This window comes from Penicillium arizonense (genome assembly GCF_001773325.1).
Source record: "Penicillium arizonense strain CBS 141311 chromosome Unknown PENARI_contig095, whole genome shotgun sequence".
Classification (NCBI taxonomy): domain Eukaryota; kingdom Fungi; phylum Ascomycota; class Eurotiomycetes; order Eurotiales; family Aspergillaceae; genus Penicillium; species Penicillium arizonense.
This window is the reverse complement of record NW_019173372.1, coordinates 1-18,728: the sequence shown is the minus strand read 5'-3', so window position 1 is coordinate 18,728 and position 18,728 is coordinate 1. Positions and strand designations below refer to the sequence as shown.

Genomic DNA, 18,728 nt, shown 5'->3' with positions numbered 1-18,728 from the left:
AGTGAGTGGGATCCAAAAACGCCTTCGAACTACGTCCAATTACAAAAGCAAGCTTCCTCAATTAAAGCTTTGCTAAAAACGCGCTCACAAAGCCCACCTAGCCCGCTTAACTCCGCGATAAATCAGGTTTTAAAGGCTTGTCAAACTACGATGTATTCAACAGCTTTACTCGAGAAAGAAGTAAGCGAATTGCGCGCCGCAAACGAGACGAAGAAGCGAAAAAGGACTCGGTCTAAAAAGCAAATAGCTTCCGAAGAAGGCCTTACAGTTTTAGAGGCCTCTACCTTAGCAGCGCAGCCAGAGCAAGCAGTTTTAGCACAAATACCCCGTGAGGCAGAATCGGCTCCGACACCTTCACAGCCACGTAAGAGAGCCTTACCGAAGTGCAGTATAGGTGGAATTCAGGGTCATAAATTGACTACATGTCCTAATAGAACTCGTTTTCAGCTTATTGAATTTAATGGCGTTTTGGTTGAGATAAATGCATTTAAAATTGATAGGTTGGGTGGGGTGGCCAACTCGGGGGTGTGGCCAACTCACTAGTGAATCACGTTAGAATAGACCGTAATATACTAGTATACTACCTTTTACTAGAAATATAAGGTTTAACCGCTAATAACTCGCGTACTAATAACCTACTAGTTTATAAATAGTATATTTGAAATTAGCTGACTTGTCTCTATCGAATAGACCCCTTATTGAATTTGTAGTATATAGGACTAGCTAGTTAAGGCGCCCGACGTACTAGGTGAAACCCTTCTAGTCACGTGGCCGCTGTTCACTAAGCCGCTGAGAGTAAAATACGGGGTGTAAGATACAAATACGGGGTAATCTATTTAGTAAGGGCTGCCATAGATAAGGGTGGGTATCTAATTACGGTAATAAATCCCGTCGGTCGCAACGCATGCAAACCTTTCACCTATATTTAATCATCCACCACACCACCATTATTAGTCTAATCGTGGTCAAACTTTCACAATTCCTAGGTATTATAGTTAAATAGACCGTGTCTGACTTATAGACTAATCGAAGCAATATATAGCCCGTGGTCGTATAGTAAACGTCGAACCTTTAGTACTGTAACCACCCAAAAAGGTACAAAATCCTACACCCCAGGAAAACATCTCCGATTTTCAATCGCCATTTTCTCGATAACTAGGAGGCTTCGTATGCTCCGAAGTGAATCGGAGATAAATTAGATAGTCTATTATAACTTGCCAAAATTTGAGAGCGATCGGAGGTCATTAGACCTCTCCAGTCTGACGAGGAAATTAAATCCCAGTCTGACGGGACCCACTTTTTATGTCCCATAGTGAAGCGGGAACCCTAATTCCCAGTCTGCCAGACTGGGCCACCCCCCGTGGGATAGAGATACTGAGTCCGGGCGTTTCTATAGAATGCCTGTTTATATGATCTGTACATGGGGGAAAAGTTCTAGATCCTCAATGCTCTCACGTGTAGAGGGCCTAGATCATTCAGGACTACGAAAGTTCAAAGCACCCATTGCCTTCTACATGAAAACAATATTTTTAAGTTTACTATGCATTGAGCAGGTAAGGTACAATAACCTCAGGGATCAAGCAAGTCTGGACAAACCCCGTTATCAATGAACGATAATCGCCAGAATACAATAAAGTCTAGCTCTTTCTCATGGACAATATCTTTAGTACTGTAGAAAGCTAGCATACATTAGATTAGTCAACTAACCATCCTTTAGGCTGCTCCCAAAGAAGTGGATGATCCTCATCTGCGCATTCTGGGACCTCTTTTCCTCGTGGAATGACAGGGTCAAAGCCTTCGATTGTTTTCAGCATCGGCAGTCTCGCATCCTTCTCAGCCACCAGCTTTTCCAGAAGAGTATCGACATCCAGGTCAGGTTGATGATTTCCCAGGTCCAAGGTTGGATCACCGTCTTCTCCCTTCCCATAAAGCCGTATGCTTTGCAACGAGGCTGGCAAGGTATGCACAAGAGAGAACGACTTAGCATCGAGCCGATCTGGACCTATTCCCCTTGCCAGAAAACAGAGTGTATGAACACCGAGGCCCAGACTTTTCAGATTTGGGAAATCCGCCAGGGAGATGTTTGCTGGTGGCGTTTCAATATTCATATCGAGCTCTTCCATCTCTCCTTCCCATAATTCTTCATACTCTGTATCTTCGTCCCTTTCAATCCCCTCAGTAGACTCTAAACCCTCATTGCCATATATTTCAGCCCAAGAGACATTATCTTCAACATCAAGATCAAGCTCCTGTAGATGATGACGGTGTCTCCAAAGGCATCTGACAATGGATGTAAGAGTCACACATACCTTTCCTCCCTCTGGCTGCGCACGCCCACCGATGGTGTATGTGAACTTGCGCAGCGCCTTAGAGGAATCAATGATGTAGCACATCTCAGACTCATTTCCTGCCAAATTTGAGTGGCTAAAACTGATCTCGCTGTAATTTGCCGATTTTGGCAGAGGAGGCAAGCCAGCCTCATTGTTCCATGAGGCTAAAGAGAAGGACACGGACTTCAGCGCTGGGAGTCGTCGCACCAGGTTCAGTCGATGATGATAATCCTCAGCGATATTGTAATAAAAGCCATCATTACCCCTTGAACAGTCGTCAGGAAGGAAAATGATCTGTCTGAGGTGCTGTAGATAAGGAATCGAATCGGGATTTTTGTTTGCACGGCGAAGCATCGTGAGGAGAGCGAGATCTTCAGCCTCGGAACTAGGTTCTCCAACATGGAATAAAGCAAGGGACTCTAGCTGGGGCGAAATAGCGATCAGCAGCGCTGCAAGGGCCTGTTTGAAGGCCATATGACAAAAGTGAGAGGTGTTCAATCTACTCAGTTTGTTAGCCATCTATTCATCAGGGAACTAGAGAAAGGGAAGATTTTTTCACGCACAAATTTCTCACGTGACGTTGTAGCAGCATGTGCAGCACGATTTGTGGCTCATTTCCTTCTGTGAACCCAGCTCTCTCGATGGCAGCCTTCAATCTCTCAAGATCATCCAGCTCTAGCTCCCGAGGCTCATCAGGCGGGGTATTGAAATCAACATCCAGGCCATCCGATACACTTCGGCTTCCATGGACTTCCAAATGGCGAAGATATCCAGCTATTTCCGGATTTTTTATGAGAAACGAGAGGGTTTGAAATCCAGTCTCAAGATCATTCCCAACGCCGAGTTGCAGCCGACGATAATTCTGCCTATTTTCCATTTTGGAGACCATTTGCATATATCGACTCTGTCCCGGGACGTTGTTTATTGATGTCCACAACCTCTTTGATACCAGATTTCGCAGTGTTGGCGATTGGGGGAGTGTGCAGCGGCGAATGTTTTGATGAAGCAAGATTGACAAATAACTCGGACCAGAGAAACAATGAAGAACCATGTGGAATTTTGAGGTGATTTGTTCTTGTGGAGGAAAATAAAAAGGACTGTGTTGGGGGGAAAGAAAGGGTTACAAGGGACATCTGCGCCGGCGGGTACATGTATTGATCCGTCATGTGTACCTTGAGCTAGTAATACCGACCCGTCTTGGCTTGCTCCTGCGGCCCACTATTCAAAACTCCACATCATGTGACCTTTCTTGACTGTCCTCACTCATTCTGTATTGTATTGTACAGCGTACTAGATACGTTCCACCACATTCACCATCGTCTCCACCCCAACTTGACTTCACCGTCCGCCAAGGCTACTACATGCAAGATTTCTCTGGAATAAGAGTATATAGCAGTCAGGCTTAAATTGTAAAATTGACCGCTACATTGCAGTTGAAGCACCAGTGTCTAAGAAGACACTCCCACACAAACCCCATACCCCAGCCACATTGAAGAACAATCACTTCCAACCTCGGGGTTCCATTCATAGAAAGTATCCAAGGAAATTCCAGCGTCGTCTGCAATGCTCTGGCACGTATCTCCACTCACAACCTCATGCCACTCATCACATGTATCAATGATGCCTGGTTGCGCAGCGACCGTTGGGCTTGAGGCGGATGTTGTTGTCGTCAGAGTGTTTGTGCTTGTTCCAGAGTCAGTCGGCGTACTGGTGGCTACCGCTGTGCTGGGAGTAGAGAGCTCAGTGGCGAGACAGACCGCCCGGACCTCTTCACCTGTCAGGTTTGAGAAAAGACCGGTTGTACAGTCGCCTGTACCAATCCAAGGGTTGAGAAGAACGAGTTTGGCTTCGTCGAGAGTGAAGGGGTCAGAGGAGTCTGTCTCAACCAGCATATCACAATCCAAGCCTAGCAAGTCATGAGTGTTTTGTCAACCCTAAAATGGAGAGCGTTGAAGACTTACCATCTGCCTGCTTCCCATAAATTATAGTATAGCATTCACAGTTGGTCGCGGTGCCATCCATAATCCACGTTGAGTTCACGGAAAGACAGTTGCTAGCATCTTCTGTTTCATTGCTGTTCCTGCTCGAGATGTCTACAGAAGAAAAAATAGTTAGTTCAACACTAATGATACGGATGCCCAAATTTTCAGCGTGACGTACAATCATACGATATCAATACACAGTAGCTGTATGCCGCCTCGAGTGTGCAATTCTCTGCATCAAGGCTTGGATTCCAGGTCACTATCTCGTCAACGGTGACCTGAAATTGGTCGGCATAGTACGAGCATGCGCTGAAATCAGTGGTCATGTTCAACATGTAGTCTGTACTTATACCCAAAGACTTCATCGGATTGACTGTTGCATTGTATGGCTCGCGGTATACTTCACAATCAGTTTCGGTTCCCGGTGCATGGGCCAATGTATATGTAGGACCAACAGTCCATGTTGTGGTTGTGGGCTTGGTGAAGACGGTTGTTGTCGCAGTTTCTGTCCATCCAGAGTAAGTACTGACGTCGCCTACCGCTTCCACGCAGTAAGCGTAGTTGACCCAGAGATTAGTACAATTTGACCAAACCTCTGGGTTGAGAAAGAGGAATTCGTCGGTGCTAATTCCTTCGGCGAGGGAGACTGTTGCACAGTCGTCATCTGTCCCAATCTAGGAATCCTTGTCAGCTCCATAAACTCATTGTGTAGGCTGCGAAATTGATGTCCTTACCGTATACCACTTGGCGCAATTTTGATTCGAAGATGACATGCCATTCGTGGGCATGGCTACAGCCGTTCCTATGGTTGTGGTCACCGCGGCCGTTGTGGCTGGAGCCCAGTCATCTGTAGGTCTATTTGAAACAAAATATATGTCAGTGAAGTTCAGAAAGTCAGAGAAAAAATTTAAAAGCTAAAATGGTGCATCTTACCCAGTACAAAGACTCCAACCCACAAACAGATCGAGATTATCACATGAAGAAGAGATAATGGGGTTCCACGCAAGAATTTTGGCCAAGCTAACGCCCCAGGAAGATTCGTAATCGTCACAGGAGTCTCCATGCTGCAGAGTTGTAGTGCTGCAAAGAGCTGGAATATAAACCTCTTCACCCTCCTCAGGTAAGTTAGAGCAAAGGATGGTGATAGAGTTGGCAAGCATCAAGTTATAGGTCAAGATGTTCTGACTGGCCGCAATCGAATTACAGGTATCATTCAACTGCACCGTATATGTGGATGAACAACTCTCTGTAGCAGTTCCGCTAGTGGCAGTTGTACTGGCAATCGTAGACCCTGTGGTGGTGGTAGCGATAGAAGTGCTTGATGCATATGCCGCAGGCGATGTATATTCGTAACCTGTGACGCCGCAGCTCGAGGTCATTGAGGCAAATTCCGAAGCCCAGTCTTCGTCATATCCCAAGGGAGACTCAAGCTGCAACTTCATAGGCCCCAAAGTACAATCATCGCAGTCATGATCGGTATCGGTGCCATTGCTCTCCTGGCGCCATTCTGCCAGGATTAGATCACAATATTCTCTTGTATACGTCGTATTTATGCGCCCGGTCGGAGGTTTGAACAATATGCGCAATTTGACGTGCCGTACGTAGTGGAAGTCGATGGTTCGCCGATTGTAGATGTCGTAAGGCCTCTCTCGGTCTAATAACGTACTCGTATGTCTTACACACGAAGACTGGGTCTGTCGAAGGTTGGTGAAAAAATTGGGCTGCCATAGTTGACTACTACGATATATATATCGTGATATTATGAATTGCATGAAATTTGACGAATGTCTAATGCTAACTTTAGGGTGAAATGGTGTAAAAAAACGTGAGATGATAGCTAGGTAGCGTCTTAACCCCTGAATTAATTGCTACCCCTCCCGATCATTGTACACTAGCATTATCGAACTAATTAGATTCGTCCACGGTCCTGTGGTGGCGTCTTTGGTAGTAAACGTACGCCGTAAAGATACAAAATCCCGTACCCAACAAAACATGTCTAATTTTTAATCGCCATTTTCTTAATAACTAGGATACTGCGTATGCTCCGAAGTGAATCGGAGATAAATTAGATGCAAAAACGCGTCAAGTAATTAGCACTTAACTAATTCAACCACCTACCATGCCACCAATTCGCACTCAATCTTCTCAAAATTCAATTGAGCAAGAGGGTAGAATCTTACTAGCTATTCAGGCTATTAAGAATCAAGAAATCAGCAATATTGCTCGCGTTGCTTATACTTTTAATGTACCGCGTTTAACTCTCCGTCGCCGCCTACAAGGGGTTCAAAACCGCGTCGAATCTCATGCTAATAACCATAAATTGACCGAAATTGAAGAGGAATCTCTTCAAAAATGGATTCTCTCTATGGACTCTCGTGGAGCAGCCCCTCGGCCTTCTACTATACGAGAAATAGCGGATTTACTACTCGCGGCGCGTAGATCTACCCCCCCTCTTTCGGTCGGCTAAAACTAGGTTACAAACTTCGTGAAAAGGCACCCTAACCTTTCCTCCCGATTCTTAAGGCGCTATAATTATAGCTCAGACTTTAGGCATTCATAAGTATGCGGAGTCAGCCTCCTGAACCAATCACATTGAAGCAGCATCGAGACGGCTACACATTTCTTGTTAGCCACCGATCAATTTTTTAAACTCATGCTGCTCACTTATTCCGATGCTCCTGTATATAATGATACCCCGAGTTTAACTGATAACACCGATGAAGCGTTTCATTATGATTCAAGTACGGCCAGAGTAAGTGCTATTTTCTTTCCTCTGAAGGCGTTGTCTGAAAAATCTAGTCGTTTCATCTCCCCCCTCGCACATCTTGACGTTGGCCCAGCCTAAACGGGGAAAGGTTCACTGCGCCCAGCGCGATAATCCAAAGCCTCTGGTGTTGTTACAAATGTTCGCCCACATTCATTTACGTTGTTGAGACTACTCTGTCATTATTCCGGAGGACCAGCAACCGAGTCATGTTACATGCGAAGATAAAATCGATACAACTAAGCAGGATCCACTTCCTTCGAGAAAATTATTTTTCAAGTCATAAAGATAGGGGATTGATACAGCGACCCCCCTTTGGATAATGCGACCCCCCCCCCCGCCTGAATTCTCAGGTTAATATTTTTTCTGCCGGACATATTTCTGCCACCACCGACCATGCTTCTCAACACAAACTGGAGGTACTTACATTTACTATGTAGCCCCCTAGTTAAATAAAGTCCCTTTCGTACTCTACCACCACCATGCCAAAAGCACGGCGCTAGTCCCAATTAGGAAATAGATGCTGATTTCAAAAACTCATGCAGAAATGAAGGAATTGGCCTATGCAGCGGCCAGCACCCATTTTACGTTGAATTCTTTAAAAAGTTGCATGAGAATAGTGAAGAAATTGAGTAATTTGCATTGTATCAGCCATTTATGGAGCCCCCTAGCGCTTCCTGAGGCGATCAGACCAGGAATCCTCGTCCTGAGATGCCCATGAAGCTATTCCCGACCCCTGAGCTGTAGCCATGCTCGCCGGCGATGCCTGCTGGGTCCCTCCACGGCCACGGCCACCTTCCTGAGAAGCTTGTTGAGCTTCCTGGGCCGCAGATGAAGCTATTTCCACCTCGTTATCTCCCTACGATGCCTGCTGTGTCCCTCCACGTCCTCTGCCACGTCCTCTGCCACGTCCTTGGCCGCGTCCACGGCCCCGTCCACCTTCCTGAGAAGCTTGTTGAGCTTCCTGGGCCGTAGATGAAGCTATTCCCACCTCGTTATCTCCCTGCGATGCCTGCTGTGTCCCTCCACGTCCTCTGCCACGTCCTCTGCCACGTCCTCTGCCACGTCCTCGGCCGCGTCCTCCTTCCTGAGATAGCATGAGCTCGAAGCCGGAGGGGTCTCGCTGGGTGGAGGTGTCTTGGGTGCTTGCTTGGGTGCTTGCTTGGGTGCTTTCTCCGCCGCCGATGAAGTTCCTGGCGCCACGGGGGCGTCCTCGCCGGCGTACTTGGAGGGGATCCTGGAGTAGAAGCAGCGGATTAATAGGAGGCGTAGAGACACTGTACAAATGCCAGTGTTGATAGAATAATTCAGGCTCAAAGCTCTTCTTCTCCGCTTCGTACTGTACAATAAGATAAATGCATGGAAACCCAGCCGTATTCAGCGAATTGCAGCGGCAAAGTGGAGGAATCGGCGGCTTCTCATCACTTGCTGGTAGGAAGCGGTGGTAGACGTCTTTTGTATGCTCCATCGCCTTGGCCGAAATTCGTCCAAGAAGCAGCCTAAATAGCTGCTTCCAGCGACTATCAGTAGACCTTCTAACCTTCTCATTCTCGATCTTAGCGGTAACATTTTGAAATTGAAGCTTTACAGCATTCTCAAAGGTGCGGAGAACAACCAGTAGATCATTAGTCGAGACTTAAAGGTCCTGCTTAAGCAGCCAGTGAGCTCCCTCGGTCCGAGAGGTCGAAATCTCGTTAAGATGAAGGTATTCGGAGGTGTATTCATGAAGGAAATACTCGGGGCAGTCATCTAGCCATTCACTCTGTAGATACTCGAGTAAAGGCATGAAAATCGGCTCCTTGTAGCTTTCTTTGAATTGCCTCCATCTCTCCTCCCTTTCCTCTATCGTAATAGCGTAGACGATTCGAATCCACAGCTTTAGCATCGTCTTCCATGCTTCATTGACCATTTCTCTAAGCTCTCGGTCTCTCTCCGCCTTCGTCCGACGCTGTAAGGAAGTAGTCTCTTGCCGAGCTTTTGCTAGCTGCTCTGCGAGAATCGGACGAGCTTTCTTCATAATATTCATGTTGATATACCACAGACAGATCATATGCTTTGTAGAAGGGAAGACAGCCTTCACAGCATTCATTAGCGCTTGCTCTTTATCAGTGAGGATCGTCCGGGGTAGCTCAAGGCCAAGAGCTTCGTATACCTCAACTAGACAATTCAAAATAACTTCATAGCTATCATCCTTCTCGTCTCGTACGAAGGCGAAGCCGACGTAAAAGGTTGAGCCCGTAGCAGTGAAGCCGACCATATTAAGCATTGGAAGGCCGTACCGGTTAGTTTTGTATATACAGTCCATTGAAATGACCCATAAATTCATCTTAAGTAATGCAATACTCGTTTTATGCATACAAAAGAGGGCTGTGACATGATTCTCATCATTAACCTCATACTTGAAGATCCATTCGCCATCGCGCGGAAGCTCTATCAAGAGAGCTTAAAGCGGCGTACGACCAGCAAGGAATTCCATGTGAAGCTTCCTCCGGAAGTTGTAGATATCCCGGGCTATAAGGCAGGAATCCTGATCGTCCTTTCGAATACTAGTGAGAATATGACGGGTAGAAAGACCCTGCTCAAGCTGCTTCTCAATATTCGACGCCTTCGTATTCAATTCCTTCATCCGGTGAGGTGCATGAGTAAGAGGAGGCGAGGGCTCATGGTTATGGTGTTGGTTCTCTACCGTAAGGTTCCATCGGCCTTCTTGAAGCCGTAGCGAGATCAAAAACGGGCATTCAATCGCCAGCGAGGTGGTCTGCCGCTTCCGCGTAGGGCCGTCGGGGCCGTCATCAGGCCGTACTCTTCTACTCCGGTCACAGCATAGACGGACGGTCTTTTTGACGCCCCTTTTTGTAATTTTTGAGCGGAGGATAGCGACTGCATAGCCATGCGCGCGGCCGAAGGCATTGATCGCGCTGATTCCTTGCTCTGGCGTATCGTAATGCGTATCGAGAGGAGGTAGGGGGAGGATATAGAGGCTTGGCGCGGTGTTTTGAAGGCTTGGCGGAGCGTTATGAAGGCTTGGCAGCGCCGGTGGGGACTCGGGAATAGCTTCAGGCTCAGAATCGGACGGCGAATCAGGCTGCGAGGAAGCCATCGTAATGGAGAGTGAAATGCGAGAGAAATGGGTGAAAAACGCGAGAGAAATGGGTAGTAAAATGGGAGGTTTAAAGGTGTAAACAACAATTATTTTGAATTCCTTATTGGGTACTACAGTGGAACTAGAGTGACTTATTTTTACTAGCAATTTACATAGTAATTGGAGGTACCTAAGGTGTGATATACATGCAGGGTAGTGGTAGCAATAAAATAAAAGTTCGAGGATGAAAGCGGTGAGAAAAGCGGTCAATGGATGCCTAGATCCTCAGGCAGGGGGGGGTCGCATTATCCAAAGGGGGGTCGCTGTATCAATCCCCTAAAGATATCCAGGAGAAGTCCGACGATTCGATATCATTGCCACATTGTGGAGATGGGAACCACCTGTGCAAACATCCCAAGACACTGCTCGTACATGCTGCCTTGGCCTAGTCGCCCTGACACAAACAACATCCTAGGGCTTAAACATTCATACTTTGGGCCTTGAGAGAATTCTGAAAGTAAATGAATTAGTGACTATTTATGGAAAAGCATAGAGATCTAAAGTCTTGTACTTTTAGACACCATGTAGCTATCGAACTCATTGTCAACTCGCATTCCTCTTTTCAACATTCATAATTATGCAACGCCTGATGAACACGTTTGAACTCAATCTCCTTGCAAATTCCTGGCAGATAGAATATCCCCCAGGCCAGGAGGATCACACCCGTCTGATAAAAATCAAAAGCATAACTGGGCCATTCATTAACATTCAAAAAGCCATTGGGTCTCATGCCAAGTTGCGTCAATCGCACCAAATTTCGGCCGACAGCAACGATGGAAATTGCCAGGCCAAACAGCTGATTATAGCGTTTCCAATGAGGCATCATCGATTGATTTCCGGCAGAAGGCCGCCCAAACCGAATACTCCAAACAATATTCTCCCCCAAAGTGAATATCCAGAACATCATTTGACATATGTAGCTCGCAAGAAGAACCTTCGTCGCAGACTCAATGAGAGCAACTTTGTGAGTCACTGCGAGAATGATCGAGCCGATCATTTGAAGAAGAAGCAGCACAATGTTGAAAAAGAGGTAGGTCGGTAGTCGGAAACAAGCTGGGACTAAACCCATGTTGTCGGATTTCAAACACCGCATCATTTTCACCTGAGTGATGTTGACGGTCAACATGCATAGGGTTGGTCCGAGTAGAAGAAAAACATATTGAGCACCATAGGCCCCAAAGCTATCGACAACCTTTGATGAATAGACTCGTGCTCCCAATCCCGTTGCTTGGACTATTATAGAGAATTGTTGTCAGCAATGCGAAACAAATTTGGAACCCACTCAGTTCTTTCTTACTCAAGGCTCCTATTACCATATAGATACAATCCCATGCTTGAGCACGATACATGCGGACTGCATGACCAGCAAACAGCGCAAAATACAGACCAACTCCAATCACCGCAGGAATCAAACTCGGGGTATAGCCATAATAGGTAGTTGAAGCCATCCTTTAGGAGGATGTGAAAATCTTCGAAAGATTGTTTAGATGTAACAGTCAAAGATGATGTTTGAATGGAATCCAGCATCAACAACGCATCTTAGACCTCCCAAGGATTTTATAGCGGAACCCTCGTTCGGGGGCGGAAAACCCAGTCTCCAAACATAGTGGCCGACAACGAAAACAATAATATGCAGATCAGATACTGAGATGAGGATCCCTACAAAATATTTCTTGGAAGCCTAGTAATCCTTGAAAAAAACTTATTTCTACAGCGTCTTCGATCTTTTAGTAGCTCAAGTGGGTCGGGTTCGGGTTCTTACTCGGGTTCGTTAATCTTCAAAGCTTAAATCCCGACTTCATTTTCGATTCTCGCGATTTTACTTGGCAAAGTACCAAGGCAGATTACAATATGAATTGAAAAAGTTGAAACTGAAATATCCATGCGAAAACCCCAAAACTGAGGAACAGGAAGATTATCTGATGCGAAAGGAGAGGCTCACCTCTTGGCGACTTGCGAAGAAAAAAGGTTACACCTTCAAGAAAAGTTTAAAAAAAAAGGTTGCTAGAAAAAGTCTAGTCTAGTGGTCCTTTCAGAAGCCAACCCCTTTGCGGTTCTAGGATCCAAATGCACCCACCCCTACTTGATCTACACAACCCCTAGTTTCACTTCGTACATCACTTGTATTTTTCCGAGACTGAGCTCCTGGTCTATAATACATAGGTGGCCATGAGTCTGTTGACACTCGGTCGGACCCACCCCAACCAAAAAAACGCGTCTTTTTCAACGCTTCATGACTCCACTAATATGAGAGCTTTTGGAACCGTTATTAGTGGAAATCGACGTAAAAAAGATGAGCTTTCACCTTATACTCGATCTACTATTATAAGCGCTCTAGCTATTAAGATATCGCCGTCTAAAATTGCAGCCGATCGTTGTGTCTCCCGCTAGACAGTTTATAATACGCGAAAACGCTTTGAATCGCTCGAAACCTTCGATTCTCGACCCCGAAAAGGCGGTCCCGTCAAATTTAGTGCCTACACTAAGCGCTATATCTATCGAACAGCGCGCCGGCACCCGGCGTGGAGCTACAAGGCCCTTATTACGAATACCCCCGGGGGACCCTCTCAGACTACAATTCGCTACGAACCGGTTTGTTCTCTTTAGATGTAGAATTTCTTTTCGGTAATATATTCACATATATGGTGTCTAGAAAGTCTGATGCCAGTTGATATTAGAGTAATCCGCTCCTATCATGTTAGGGGCTATTGAGGCGCAATATATTTACGATGGAAAGTAAGTCGGGAGGAGACCCCAAAGAATGCTTGGAAAGACCCAAAAAAGGGTGTTAGAAAGACGGCAATAAATTGATGTCAAAGAGTGTCACCAAACTTTCTAGACGAGATGTATTCAATCTGGGGGCTTCTGTCAAGCTCCCAACCCACATAAGAGTTCCTAGAAATTTTGGATTTAGACTTTGAGAACTTGACTTTTGTATTACATAGCTGTGTTAATTTACTTAAGAGTACCTCCATTTTCAATCGCTCGTGCTATAGTTGAATAGTCGACTGAGTCCGCAGCTTCTCTCCCCATCTCTCAAACAAAATAGGTATAGGCGCCATTGCTAAAGCAAGAAATGCCAACAAGCTGTTTCCCCATCCAAGGCCGAGTTTTTCGTACATTTGCAATCCACACAGAGGAAGAAGAGCGCCAAGTAAACTTCGCAGCACGGTGCACGCAGCCACGGCACTCGCGGCATGAGTCAAGAAAGCGTCTACCAGATATGTCTGAACACACATCAAGATAGTGATCATTCCGAAACCAACGACGGCAGTTCCGATCTCCGGAACAATCCAGTGGACCACCTTGTCGGTTGACCATCCATAAATAAACAGTCCAGCAGGTATGGCCAACGAGCCGGGGATTGTGAGGTACATGGGCAGTCGGTCCTCTGGGACAGGTGTTAATTTGCGTTCCACCTTGATTCTGATCTTGCGGTCACTTAGTGTCCCCACGTACGCAAGACCAATCAACATTCCCACTCCGCTGCCTAAGAACGAGAGACCGCTAGCGCTGGCGGAAAAGCCATATTGGCCCTCGAACACGAGGGTGAACGTGGTAAATAGGATGTAGAGAAAGCCGTAAAGAACGGCAATGTAGCTGGACATCAAGGCCACAATGGGAGATAAGATGAGCATCTTCGATGGTCGAATAAGACTCCGCACGAACAGTTGCTTGGCAGGGATTCCAGCATCCAGACGAGACTTGTAGGCCATATCTCCCGTTGATTTCCGTAGCCGAGCAGCTTTTCTTTCGAGGAGAATTGGAGGATACGTTTCTGGTACAAGAAAAAAGAAGACCACTGAAGCAGCTCCACTCTAAAAGGACTGTTAGTGAAAGTATATTTTGACCGCAGCATTGTTTTCCTTACCACGATAGCAAGGACCCAGAATACCCATCGCCAATTTGTCGCCTCAACAAGGAATCCACCCACGACCGGGCCAATGATGGGGCCGAAAAGGGGCCCCAAAGACCAGATAGACATTGCCTGCCCACGCTTCTCAGGGGGCACGAGATCTGCGATTGTACCACTGCCACATGTGATAGCAGCGACCCCCGCAACCCCATCAAGGAATCGGAAGAAAATCAACGATGCAATACCAGGAGCAAGCGCACTCGCGATATTGAATATCACGAACAAGACATTGCAAACATTGTATACCCATGTGCGGCCGCTGAATTCACTTAACGGCGCGATAATTAAAGGGCCAAAGGCGAATCCCAGGACGTATACCGAGACGACAAAAGCGGAGAGGAGATTCGACGTCGTACCGAACTCGTTCAAGACCTGTGTAATACCCGGCGCAAACATTGAAGAGGCGAGAGGTCTGGCAAGGTCAGTGATTCGTCTCAATGAAAGGTGAAATACTCACGTCAAGAAAGTAATGAACGAAACCATTCCGACGATAGTCCATTTGCGCCCAGAGCTCCAGTTCATCGGGCTCGCAGGGTCTTCGCTGGCAGGTTCTTCCCAGAAAACATCATATTGGGACTCGTGCGCTGTGCGGTTTTCGCTGGTTTTCTCGTCTGGCAGCTGATCCGACTGCGCTTCAGTGTCCCGCATTTCTGTATCCATTCCGACGGCACGAGAAAACAAGAGACATGATTAGTGCGCGCTGACGGGCCTTATGAATGATTTCAAGTCTGTCCCGAGGTCAGATGCATGAAATGCATAAATGTCGGACCCTCCATCTCGGCCTATAGTGGGAATGCAGGTTATGCATAGAATATGAGATTCCATCATATCTTCTAAAGCAAATGGATTCGTATTCGTACTACCGGTGATGTCTATTGGTGAAGAGAAATGAAAAGAAATGGGGCAAATCGGAGAAAAGGGGGGTTTGGGTTCGGGTTCGGGTTCGTATCTGACTCCATAGGAGACTCCAACGCTCCCACCCCCTTTTAACAATTTGATTGGTGTTTTAGAGAATTCTCTGGCCAATTGAATCAATGTTGAAGAAATTCTACCCGTTACAAAAATATCATTAAACTTCATGTTGATCAAGCCTGGCCTCGGTTTCCATTGAACCTCCGAACTTATAAAACCCGACCATATTCCGGAATGATTCATCAAAGCAGAGATGGGTATCATTATTAGCGTGCAGCATATCCTAGTGACGGTCCTCTTTGTGGTACATCACCAAGCTCTCCCATGATGTCCATATCTAACTCGTATAGGGAATACAATACCTCATCTCTAAAGTGGTCTACAATATCTTCTTTCACCCTTTGAGCCGATTTCCAGGGCCATTAGAACATAGGATATCCCGATTAGCATATTTATGGCGGTCCGCTCGTGGTACCCTTCCCTTTGATATGTTGGAAATGCACAAGCGGTACGGCGATATTGTTCGCATTGCGCCAGACGAACTGGCTTTCTCACACCCAGATGCGTGGCAAGATATCATGGGCCATAAGAAAGAGCGATCTGAATTCAGCAAAGCCAATTGGTTCTATCGGCCAGTTGAAGACCAAGCGACACATGTGGTCAATGAGAGCAGAGAGCAACACGGGCGTCTCCGTCGCCAGATGGCGCACGGTTTCTCCGAGAAGGCAATGAGAGACCAAGAGCCCTTGATCCGCAGCTATGTTGATATGCTGCTTGATCGGCTGCATGAGTTCTGCACGTCGGGTAGTCAGGTGATCCTTTCCGATTGGTACAACTACACTACCTTCGACATCATTGGAGACCTGGCATTTGGTGAGCCATTCGGCTGTCTACAGGGCTCTAACCTCGACGGATGGATCCAAGGAATTTTCGAGGCCGGTCGACTCGGAATCCTCTTGCAGACTCTATCATTTTTCCCACTCGTGAAACGAGCATTAATGTCAATGGCACCTGCGTCAATGAAAGCGGCCCACGCGAAACACCAGAAATTGACTCAGCAAAAGATGGAGCGTCGGATGGAAAAGGAAGAAGGTCGATCAGACTTGATCGAGGGACTTTTGAGAAAGAAGGACGAATTGGTGAGTTCTGCTTCGCTTTTTTCAAGATAGTCACTGACCCATTAGCAGAATCTGACTGTTGAAGAACTGGTTGCAAATGCTGAAATCCTGATCATCGGCGGCTCGGAGACAACCGCCTCATTATTGAGTGGCGTAACCTACCTCCTCCTGATGAATCCAGGTGCCCATGAGAAGCTGAAAGAAGAAGTGCGCACTGTGTTCCAAAGCCAAGAAGAGATCAACCTGATCTCTGTCAACAAGCTACCCTACATGCTCGCATGCCTTGACGAGGCAATGCGCATGTACCCACCCATTGCCAACGGACTGCCCCGCCTATCTCCTGAGGGCGGTGCTACTGTTTTGGGTGAATATATCCCAACAAATGTGAGTGTGGCCTCGTATAAGACGAAGGTTTGAGCATTTGTTAACCTACCTTTGAAGACTTTCGTATCAATTCATCAATGGGCACTCTACCGGCGTGAAGAGTATTTCAAAGACCCCAACACATACCACCCAGAGCGGTTCTTGGGCGATCCCTCATTCGCAGATGACCGCCGAGAAGTGTGGCAGCCATTCCACACTGGCCCACGGAACTGCCTTGGTAGAAAGTAAGCCATAAGGTGAATCACCCAGAAATATGATTAGCGATACTAACTATGTTCCAGTCTTGCCTACAGTGAAATGCGTTTGATCCTCGCTCTGATAATCTTCAACTTCGACATAGAAATTGATGATGAGTCTCGTGATTGGATCAATCAGAGAAACTTCCTCATGTGGGAGAAGGGCCCATTGAAAGTTCATCTGACTCGGGTTTAAGTTTCGTTATGGAATCAAACGGGAATTAAATAGGTAGTTATATAGAAGTGGTCAAATTGCACATACAGCTTTGACTTCACAATCTCCGAATGGGGCGAATAAGCTGCTGCTGCTATAAACCTCATTACCACGGAGAACAATCTCCTACGCAGTACCGTTGCCCTTGTTTGGAGTATGGGCGGCAAGATCCTTCATCCTGTTACCGTTGAAGCCAAACAACTAGGAGTCGAAGTCAAGCTTTCCGTTTCGCTCGCAGCAACACCTGCACTTCCCGGCCTCCTTACGGCTGTTTCAAAGATGCACCTTGATAAGACTGCCGCTGGCTACGCGACCAAACCTTTCTTAGAGCAGGCGTTCTTGCAACAGATTGATGAACAAGAAAAAATCAATCTAGCGATTGATGAGGAAGACCCTGTGACTCAATAATCTTGGCCTCGCCGTTAGGCCTCGCCGTTAGGCCTCGGCAGGTGCTGCAGCACTGTAAACAGTGCAAACACTAAGAAAAGCCTGACTTGCATAACATACATACAGTCACTGGTCATAAGTTTTTAACACACCTAAATGACCCACTTTCTCACCGCTTCTACCGCCTACCTAATACACGAGCTGCTAAACACGCTAAAGTGGTCGTACTTTATACGCGTCTTCAGGTTTAATAGTTTTCTACCCCTTTTCTCTATTTTATTACTACTATTACTGCTACTATTACTACTATACTACTACTACTACAATATGGCGAGGTCCACAGAGCTTACCCCTGCCTTGCGTGAACGTATTTGTGAACTACATTCTATTGGATAGGGCTATCGACGCATTCATAAGCGCTATCCTTGGATTCCGATCTCAACAATTCGATATACTATTGTGAAGGAGCCTGAAAGACGTCAAGGCGTCTCGAAAGCTCGATCCGGACGGCCAAAAACCCTTACTGAGGCCGACAAAAATCGTCTTGTGGAAGTTATTCATGATAATCCAAAGACTACACACGAGGACCTCCTTGCTGAGGTTGATCATAAAGTTAAGATCCGTTCAATCCAACGCCTTTTGAATGCCGAGAATTTACGAAAATGGCGATATAGTTGGCGGCCCTACTTGACTGAGGAACATGCTATAAAACGACTTAGCTGGGCATATCAATATCGACACTTTACGCCTAGCGATTGGGCACGTTTTTTTTGGTCTGATGAATGTACTGTCGAACGAGGTATTGGCATTCGACGAGAATGGTCTTTTATTCGTCCGAAAGACCAACCAAGACTAGGCCAATGCCAAGGTCTACCATATCGTGGAAAGCAAGTTAAACAGATGTTTTGGGCTGCGTTCTCGGGAGATGAACGACGTACGGGATTGATTCCTTTATTTGGCGATTCGAATTCTGAACGAGGAGGTGTAAATCGCTTTGTTATCGAAGCTTTATACCGCCGGATTCTACCTATCTTAATTGATAATGAAGATGGGATTTTTCAACACGATAACGCGCCAACACATACTGCCCACGTTGTACGAGATGCCTTAGTCGAATTAGGGGTTGAGGTTATGGACTGGCCACCCCATTCGCCTGATCTTAACCCTATCGAGAATCTTTGGGCGTTGCTAAAGGCAAAAATATATGAAATTCGGCCTGACCTTATCCATATGAGGAATAACGATACTACAAAGGATATACTAGTTAGTACTGCGCAAGAGGCATGGGATCAGCTTGATACTAGACACCTCCAGCACCTCTCCGAGACGATGCCTCATCGTGT

At 46.5% G+C, this 18,728-nt stretch overlaps 7 protein-coding genes across 7 annotated transcripts; 1 reads left to right on the top strand and 6 right to left on the bottom strand.

The window, feature by feature from the left end:
- Window positions 1-1,694: 1,694 nt before the first annotated feature.
- On the bottom strand, window positions 1,695-3,207 carry PENARI_c095G06713 (uncharacterized protein; the record flags this gene model as incomplete). Its single annotated transcript, XM_022637801.1, has 3 exons — window positions 1,695-2,249; window positions 2,310-2,829; window positions 2,894-3,207. The coding sequence occupies 3 exons, from the start codon at window positions 3,205-3,207 to the stop codon at window positions 1,695-1,697; spliced, it is 1,389 nt and encodes a 462-aa protein (XP_022482342.1).
- A 571-nt stretch (window positions 3,208-3,778) lies between these two features.
- PENARI_c095G01061 (LysM peptidoglycan-binding domain-containing protein) lies at window positions 3,779-6,040 on the bottom strand (the record flags this gene model as incomplete). The annotated part of the gene is made up of 6 exons (XM_022637797.1): window positions 3,779-4,236; window positions 4,292-4,423; window positions 4,491-4,986; window positions 5,047-5,167; window positions 5,246-5,819; window positions 5,914-6,040. 6 exons carry the CDS (start codon window positions 6,038-6,040, stop codon window positions 3,779-3,781), a joined length of 1,908 nt encoding a protein of 635 aa, XP_022482344.1.
- A 1,895-nt stretch (window positions 6,041-7,935) lies between these two features.
- Window positions 7,936-8,544, bottom strand: PENARI_c095G08050 (uncharacterized protein; the record flags this gene model as incomplete). Its single annotated transcript, XM_022637802.1, has 1 exon — window positions 7,936-8,544. The coding sequence occupies one exon, from the start codon at window positions 8,542-8,544 to the stop codon at window positions 7,936-7,938; it is 609 nt and encodes a 202-aa protein (XP_022482345.1).
- Window positions 8,545-8,712: 168 nt separating this feature from the next.
- Window positions 8,713-9,333, bottom strand: PENARI_c095G02495 (uncharacterized protein; the record flags this gene model as incomplete). Its single annotated transcript, XM_022637798.1, has 1 exon — window positions 8,713-9,333. The coding sequence occupies one exon, from the start codon at window positions 9,331-9,333 to the stop codon at window positions 8,713-8,715; it is 621 nt and encodes a 206-aa protein (XP_022482341.1).
- Window positions 9,334-9,519: 186 nt separating this feature from the next.
- Window positions 9,520-10,176, bottom strand: PENARI_c095G04295 (uncharacterized protein; the record flags this gene model as incomplete). The annotated part of the gene is made up of 1 exon (XM_022637799.1): window positions 9,520-10,176. The coding sequence occupies one exon, from the start codon at window positions 10,174-10,176 to the stop codon at window positions 9,520-9,522; it is 657 nt and encodes a 218-aa protein (XP_022482346.1).
- A 3,032-nt stretch (window positions 10,177-13,208) lies between these two features.
- PENARI_c095G08162 (MFS transporter) lies at window positions 13,209-14,794 on the bottom strand (the record flags this gene model as incomplete). The annotated part of the gene is made up of 3 exons (XM_022637803.1): window positions 13,209-14,036; window positions 14,090-14,546; window positions 14,592-14,794. 3 exons carry the CDS (start codon window positions 14,792-14,794, stop codon window positions 13,209-13,211), a joined length of 1,488 nt encoding a protein of 495 aa, XP_022482343.1.
- Window positions 14,795-15,299: 505 nt separating this feature from the next.
- On the top strand, window positions 15,300-17,406 carry PENARI_c095G05990 (cytochrome P450; the record flags this gene model as incomplete). Its single annotated transcript, XM_022637800.1, has 6 exons — window positions 15,300-15,350; window positions 15,397-16,185; window positions 16,234-16,548; window positions 16,606-16,772; window positions 16,830-16,937; window positions 17,133-17,406. 6 exons carry the CDS (start codon window positions 15,300-15,302, stop codon window positions 17,404-17,406), a joined length of 1,704 nt encoding a protein of 567 aa, XP_022482347.1.
- Between the last annotated feature and the right edge of the window lie 1,322 nt (window positions 17,407-18,728).